At 53.6% G+C, this 7,801-nt stretch overlaps 1 protein-coding gene across 1 annotated transcript in view; it reads right to left on the bottom strand.

Moving 5' to 3' along the window:
* Window positions 1-7,801, bottom strand: part of ZC3H18 (zinc finger CCCH-type containing 18) — a 38,025-nt gene that overhangs the window by 4,851 nt on the left and 25,373 nt on the right. The window contains exons 10-16 of the mRNA XM_087729470.1: window positions 7,193-7,402; window positions 6,777-6,902; window positions 4,086-4,187; window positions 3,137-3,280; window positions 2,382-2,525; window positions 1,983-2,143; window positions 444-634 (exon numbers count right to left, since the gene is read on the bottom strand). Of these exons, the coding sequence (XP_087585596.1) occupies window positions 444-634; window positions 1,983-2,143; window positions 2,382-2,525; window positions 3,137-3,280; window positions 4,086-4,187; window positions 6,777-6,902; window positions 7,193-7,402 (1,078 nt within the window). The remainder of the gene's footprint in view (window positions 1-443; window positions 635-1,982; window positions 2,144-2,381; window positions 2,526-3,136; window positions 3,281-4,085; window positions 4,188-6,776; window positions 6,903-7,192; window positions 7,403-7,801) is intronic.

Below are 7,801 nucleotides of genomic sequence, written 5' to 3'. Positions count from 1 at the left end.
GAGGAGGGATCAGGGCCCCGAGGAGGCGGTGGGGAAAGGGATGGGGACGAAGCCCTTGCTTGCTCTGGAGGTGCCCACCCCCCTTGCCCACTGCGGCCTCCCCGAGAGAGACCCACTACGCTTAACTCCAACTTTGGGCCGTGAAGGGAGCAGATGCCACTCAACACAGGAGGCTGCCTTTGATGTACAAGTCCGTCATATCAGGAGGAAACCCCCCCTCCCCCAATGGAAGGAGCAAACTCTGAGGGCCCGAGTGGGTCAGAGACCCCTCCGCCCTCTTCCTGCCTTGCCCACCTCTGGGCAGAGGCTGAGCCCTTAGAGACCTCCAAGGGGTTCCCGGACAGACCTCGGCCGGGTCCCGGTTTCCCTTCAGAGGATTTTCCACAGATGCCCTCCCTCCCCCCACAACTGGAGGAGGAGGAGGGGAGAATCTGGGCCCTTACCTTGTTCAAAAGGGTGAGCTTGATTTCCTTGTGGGCACTGAAGCCAGCAGGCTGGGCCTGGGGGGGCGGGTGAGGGGCGGGAGGCTGCTGAGACTTCCCCCCTGAGGCTGGCTTGGCGGATTTGGCCGGCTGCGCTGGGACGTCCCGCTTCCGTTTCTCCTCCTTGGGGCCGCTCTCCTTCTTGGCTTTTCCTGCGAGGAAGGCAGGTGTAGGTTCAGGGCCAGGCGGCAGGCGGCACCCCTGGATAGGCTCCGGTGCATCCTCTGCATCCCTGGCTCGCCCAGAGGGAGCCTCCTGGCCTACCCCACAGGCGGGGGGCTTCGGCTGCAGGGTCCCATGGGGCAGTTTCCTTTCCTATAAAAGTTATCCTAACATTTTTAACCAGGGGGTGGATGGAATTGCTGGCCTTTCCTTGTGTTTGAATTGGGGGAACTGATCTGCACCTAGGAGATCTCTTGGGAACTTCCTCCCCCAAAGGCCTTAGACAGCCTCCCCCTCCCCTTTTTGTTTTTAGAGCTTCGTTATTTTTCAATTAGAAAAATAAACGCCCCATCTTTCCTTCTGCCGCGGGTCGTCTGGGTACAAACATCTCTGTGCCACACCGTTCCTCTTTTGCCACGTCTTTCAGATTCATATTAACATTATTTCCCTAAGTTTAGTGTTGTTATAATATATTATAGCAATAGCAGTAGACTTATATACCGCTTCATAGGCCTTCAGGCCTCTCTAAGCGGTTTACAGAGAGTCAGCATATTGCCCCCAACAATCTGGGTCCTCATTTTACCCACCTCGGAAGGATGGAAGGCTGAGTCAACCCTGAGCCGGTGAGATTTGAACAGCTGAACTGCTGATCTAGCAGTAGCCTGCAGTGCTGCATTTAACCACTGCGCCACCTTGGCTCTATTGAGCACTGAAACGTTATAAAACTCTCCATTTTTCTCCTTAATATCTTCCAGTGATGGTGTCGTATCAACATTAAGCATCTTTTGTTCTCGTCATGCACAGACCAAAAATCTTATTTTCATCTTATTTAGATCTCTCTCTATCTTCCTCCCTCCATCCTGATTGCCCAGGGCTGGGTCCACGGCCTTTGCAGGCGAGAGACAGGCGGCTTTCCCAACACTGGGGGTATCTCCTGGGCCCTTCCGGCCACGGGGTGAAGGAGGTGATCCAGCCAAGGGACCCTTCAGGAGGAAGAGGCCTCCATAAGGGTCATCGGTGGACCACTGGCTGCTGGTCAGTTTCGCAAATAAATAGCAATAGCAATAGCAGTTAGACTTATATACCGCTTCATAGGGCTTCCAGCCCTCTCTAAGCGGTTTACAGAGTCAGCATATTGCCCCCAACAACAATCCGGGTCCTCATTTTACCCACCTCGGAAGGACGGAAGGCTGAGTCAACCCTGAGCCGGTGAGATTTGAACAGCTGAACTGCAGAACTGCAGTCAGCTGAAGTAGCCTGCAGTGCTGCATTTAACCACTGCGCCACCTCGGCTCCTTATAAAGGGGGGTGGGGGGGTGGACCCTGGGGAGGCAGTACCTCTTTCTTTCTTCTGCTGGGCTGGGGTGGGGGACCGGGAGCTAGCCGAAGAAACCGGGCTGGCCAGATCCGCATACATGTCTTCTGAGTCGGCGCTCCGGATGGAGCTGCTGCTGGAGGAGGCACTGGAGGCAGACGAGACGCTGCTGACGCTCAGAGACCTGGAGGGGCCGGGAGAAGAGAGAAGAGGGCAGAGACCGTTAACGGCCCCTTCCTCCTCTCAAGGGCACGGAGAGCTTCACGCAACAGGCACCGAAGGGCCCGCCCTCTTCTGACCCAACCCGACCGCCCTGGGGGAACCCAGCGGAGACGGAGGGGTTCCAGGGCGAGAGCGTCCAAACCGCCAAGCGGGCTTGGCCAAAGCCGTCGACTGGAGCGTCCCGACTCCAAGCCTCTTACCTGGATTTCCTGGACCCGGATGGGGACGGGGAGAGCGAGGCCGAGGAGGACCGGGACCGAGAGTGGGAGAGGGACCGAGACAAGGATCTGGAACCGCTGGAACCGCTGTAGCTGCTGCCGCTGCCGCTGCAACTGACGGCCCGCCTGCAGCCGAGAGAATCCCCATTTCAGATCCCGCGGGTGGACACGAGGGACACGCCCTTTCAAGGCCCTTGGGCACAAGCGGACAGCTGACCAGCCCAGCCGGAGGAGGCACCGACACGCTCTTTCAATGCAAGCCTCCCAAAGGGTCTTTCACGAATCCCACCACTTAGGAGGGAGGGGGCGTTTGCAGCCTCTCAGAGCAAATGGAAAGGAGGTTTCAAGTGGGGGTCTCCAACCTTGGCAGCTTCAACTCCTTGTTGAAGCTTTGCTGGCTGAGGAATTCTGGGAGTTGAAGTCCACAAGTCCTAAAGTTGCCATGGTCGGAGACCCACCCCCCCCTGCTTTAAAGGACTCCTAAGGAGGGCAGTGGGGAAAACCAACCTCCATCGGGGTCCTTCCTTTAAAAGACTTTTGCTGATGAGAGATGAGGGCTAACTGACCCTCTGGCTCCAACTGGGCCAGGAACAAGCCCACCTTGCCCCCGAGACCCCCTGCGGAGCCCCAAAGCCCACGTCTCCTTCTGTGAAGCAGCCGCAGGAGCCTCCGTCCTTCCAACGAGGCCATTGGAGGACCTGCCCACTGGAGCCCCCCCTCCAGAACGTCCCCCCTACCTCCTGGGAGGTGTCCTCGTTTGCCGCTCCTTCCGTCTTGCCTCCCGGTTGTCCCCTGGTTTGGCTGGCTCTGGGGCAGAGGGGGCAACTTTTGCCACCGGTGGGGGTGCTGGTGGGGCAGGTAGTTTCTTCACAATCTTTTCACTGCAGAGAATTCGCAGAGAGAGAGAGAAATTGGGTGAGAAAACCCAAAATTTAGTGACCAAGGTTAAAACAGACACGTTGCCATCTCTGGTAACTTTTATCCGACTTCTTTCTGGTATAAGGACTGAAGCAACCTGCCCTATAAGAAAGACAAATATACCAGTGTTTGTCAACCTTGGCCACTTGAAGATGTCTGGACTTCAACTCCCAGAATTCCCCAGCCAGCATTTGCTGGCTGGGGAATTCTGGGAGTTGAAGTCCAGACATCTTCAAGTGGCCAAGGTTGACAAACACTGAAATATACTGTAGAGGGATCTGGAAAAACTGTTGTTTTATGAACTGCAACAGGAAATGTTGGTCCTTGAAACTGCCAAATAAAATTTAGGTGGCATCCAAAAAACCAGAAGAAAAAAACCAGTGCAATGGGTGATTTAAAAAACCTGGCCAACCAGATTCAAATCCTTTTAGCCAAATACCCCTTCTTGGACCAAGGACTCTTCATAAGTCCGACAAGACAAGAAGGGCCATAGTAAGATTTAGGCTGATAACTCTCCCGGAGGGATGAATATGCCTTTCCAAGAGCTAAATATAATTACAACATGAACGCCCAGCCTCATCTCGTTCCTGAAACTGGCACGGAAGGGGGCACAAGGCTGCATCATTCAGGCTGCCCTCTTGGACCGTTCCCAAGCTCCAAAATCACATTCCGGAGATCCCCTGGCTTTATTTCCATCCCGACTGTCCTCGGTGGGGCCTCCCTGGAGAACGGGAAGAGAGCCAGGGCCCGAGGAACCCCCTTCCTTACCCCTTTCCAGCCAGGACTGCAGATTCCCCTTTGACTTTCGGAGGAGGCTTGTGTGGAGATGGCGTGGGAGAAGGAGACGGAGAAGAGGAGAAGGACTGCGACCTGCAGAGACGGGAAAGGCAAGCGGTTAGCTATCTCGATATCCACAGGAGGCTCCTTGACTGGGAGGGCTCCGTGTGGGGGGGGGGGAGTTTCAGCCGAGTTGGCCAACTGAATTAAATCCACAGCACGAAAGGGAGAGCAGTAGGTTGGATGCTTAAGATGTTTTGTAAAATAAGAGATTAAAAATGGTTATGGAACAGTGAGAAACATTTTGCATAAGCAAACCAGGATTCATGTTTACAATTTTGGAATGTTAGGTAAGGCGAGTTCACGGTTCACCGAGAATTCTCTGTTTTGACTGGGGGGGGGGGGGGAGAGGTGGACGGCTTACATTACCCTTCCGTACAAAGAGCAGAGCAGAAGTAAAGCGAGTGAACAGCAGGTACAGGAGAGAATTTGCAGCCCAGAGTTGAAATGAGTGCTTGGCGGCTTTTGATTGATTGATTGATTTATTACATTTATATGCTGCCCTTTTCCCTGAAGGGGACTCAGGGCGGCTCACAATTCAATCAGGGAAGGAGGTACAGACAGGGGGATAAAAAAGACGAGACATAACAATACAAAATTTAAAAACACACAACAACCATACCATTCGAGAAGGGGGGCAAAAACTCTTTTATGTTTCATTACTCAAATGACGCCTGGCAGAATATCGGCTTCTGGGCCCACAACTGAACGGATGGGCCGTGGACTGGTCTGCCAATGCTCGGTGCTTCTCCTGCAGGGGATCTCCCTGAAAACTCATCTAGAACAGTGTTTCTCAACCTTGGCCACTTGAAGATGTCCGGACTTCAACTCCCAGAATTCCCCAGCAGTGGTTAGGACAGTGTTTCTCAACTTTGTCAACTTGAAGATGTCCGGACTTCAACTCCCAGAATTCCCCAGCCAGCGAATGCTGGCTGGGGAATTCTGGGAGTTGAAGTCCGGACATCTTCAAGTGGCCAAGGTTGAGAAACACTGTTCTAGAAGATCAGTTAAATCCTCGTTGTTGGAGAGAGGTGCCACGAATCCACGAAAAACCCCTCCTCTGGATTCCCCAGCTGCACGTCAGAGCAAGCCAACCAGAAATCCCCTGGGCATCTCTGCTTTCCTTTTAAAACAATCAACCCATCCATTACTCGAGTGGTTTGGGAGTTGCCCATAGACACACACTGTGGTCTGCACGTTCCGTGTTACACCGCGGTTGAGGTGTGCGACACCACCATGCTTAGGAACTTACAGGAGGGAAGTCAGGAGGACCAACTCTCCACTTTCATCGTGCCTTGCGTGCCAATGAGGACAGACACGGAGGAATCGGCTCTTGAAGGGCAGGCAGGAAGTTACTGAATATGTGGGTGGCACATCCCAGAAGAGGCGAAACTAAGGGACACACCTCAAAAGTTTCCAGTAATCAGGGTGGTGCTGCTACCTGGATGTCTGCGCCACGAGCCCTCCTGCCTTAATCCCACTGCGAAGGCCGCCCTTTGCCAGCAAGGGGGACAGAAAGAAGGAAAAGGACAGGGAATTGGGGAAAATGGACAGATTTTCACCCTGCATTCCTACCCAAGGAACCATTTACAATAGGGTGCCACTGTTAGCTTATATATAGCTGGGCGCTGCCCCGTTTGGGACCATAACATGGAGTGGAGGGGGGAGATGGGTTCTCTTCTCTGCGGGATCCAGGCGGCTGCATGCCCCTCATAGTGCAGAGACCCCAGCCTCGCCATTTGAGAACCGTTCCCCCCCCTATTCTTGGCAGGAGTAAAGAAATCTGCGCTTGGGCCAAAGGGAGACAATTCAAACCTTCGAGTTGCTGGAAAAAAATTCCATAGAATCGGAGGAGGACTGAGATTTGGGGGGGGGGGGGAGGGGAAGGGTAAGTGACAGCTGAAAGCATCACCGGATTTGATGACGGTCATGAGACTCCGTAAACAATCTGTGCAACTCAACAACTCAACCTGCTATTCCACGCGGGTCACAGGACTGTCATCGTTTGTTTACTCAACCGTTTCGTCACTTTGTTGTGATAAAAAAAACGGGTGTCGGGTTAAACCCGAGGATTTCATCACCTTTGATCACCTACAGGTGCAGCTGCAAATGCCAACACATAAACCCGGCTGGCACTGTGCCCGCTGGGAAATTTCCTCAATTTCTAAGCCATAAGGCCCTGGAATGGGCTTCTTCGGAGGCGGGAATCTTCCCCGTAAACCTGTTCTGGCCTTCGAGAAGCGGCCCGGAGCTTAAGGCCTGGACGAGAGATCCAAACACCCTACAGAAACTACAACAGGATCCAGGGTTTGGGCCCTTCAGAGATCCTTGCTCACATTCCTGGTCACATCTAGACAATTCGAGGGAGATTGGCGGCTAAGAAATATGGAATGCCAATAAAGTAACTAAACTGACGTATTTCTTTTCTTTACTATGCTCTTAACTATGAATTCTTTGTTCAGGATTTCATGGCTCCCGTGATGTGCTGGTGACCTTTAGGTGGGGCGTAGGACACTCGGATGTTCACTACTCTTAGTTGTGATGGCCTGTAAACGGGAGGAGCGACCCCAGGACTCTTCTGCACTGCCCTGGAGACTGCCAAGGGGGGGGGAGAAGCCATACCTGGACCGGCTGCCTGAGAAGGAGCTGTGTCGGGAAGAGCGACTAGTGTAGGAGCTGTAGGAGGACGATCTGGAACGAGACCGCGAAGAACCTGATCCAGAGTAGGAGGAGGAGCGGGAGGATGACCTGGAAGGGGAAGGAAGAGGGAATTGAGCACCCGGAAGATCTCCCACAGACCTCCCGGCTTCCTGTCCTCGTTTCACGTAGAGGCATGGCCCGCCTCTCCTTCTCTTTCCTCCAGAGACCGTTTTCAGATCCCGCCAGAGGGAGGGACCGGGGCCTTCTTCTCCTTCTTTCTAAAAGCTACCTTTTGAAGGGACATCGGCCGTCTCCCTGCGTAGAACGGGACAGCACTGCAGCCTCTCTTTGCAAGAGGCCGCCCGGGAGAAACAGCCGGGGATCCTCCAGCTTTATACCTTGAAGAACCTGAGCCGGAAGCCGACGAAGCCGAGGCTTTCCGGCGCCTCCTCGCGTGGCTGGGGGAAGCGGACATGCCGTGCTTCTTTTTGGGCGATTTTGATCGGCGCCAAGGGTCCTTCCACTCATCCGCTCTCTTGGAATGAGAAGGAGTGGTGGTTGTTGTTGTTGTTGCCTCCTTCTCCTTCTTCAATGGCTCAGGCTGACGGCTGGAAGACGGACCAAAAAGATAATTAGAAGGGGGGGGCAGCTTGCTCTGGACCTTCCAGTGGCGCAACTGACCTCTTTTTCTTTTAAAGGGTTAAGGTTTGTTAAGGGTTTTTTTTTTTACACACAGTTTTCCAAATAGAATTTTCCTTCTCTCCTTCCCTTCTTCCTTCCCTCCTTTCTTCTCTCCTTCCTTTCCCCCTTCCTTTCCTCCTTCCTTCTCTCCTACATTCCCTCCTTCCTTCCCTCCTTCTCCTTCCTTCTCTCCTTCCTTCCCTCCTTGCTTCCCTCCCTCCTTCCTTCCCCTCTTTCTTCTCTTTCTTCTCTCCTTCCTTCCTTCCTTCCTCCTCTCCTTTCCCTTCCAAATAGCATTTTAAGTGGCTTATCAACAGAAAAAAAGG

This window comes from Thamnophis sirtalis, unplaced genomic scaffold (assembly GCF_051295495.1).
Source record: "Thamnophis sirtalis isolate CommonGarterSnake01/CBP01778 unplaced genomic scaffold, rThaSir2_p1.2 scaffold_14, whole genome shotgun sequence".
In the NCBI taxonomy this organism is placed as follows: domain Eukaryota; kingdom Metazoa; phylum Chordata; class Lepidosauria; order Squamata; family Natricidae; genus Thamnophis; species Thamnophis sirtalis.
The sequence above is the reverse complement of the archived record's forward strand: the minus strand, read 5'-3'. Positions and strand labels throughout refer to the sequence as shown.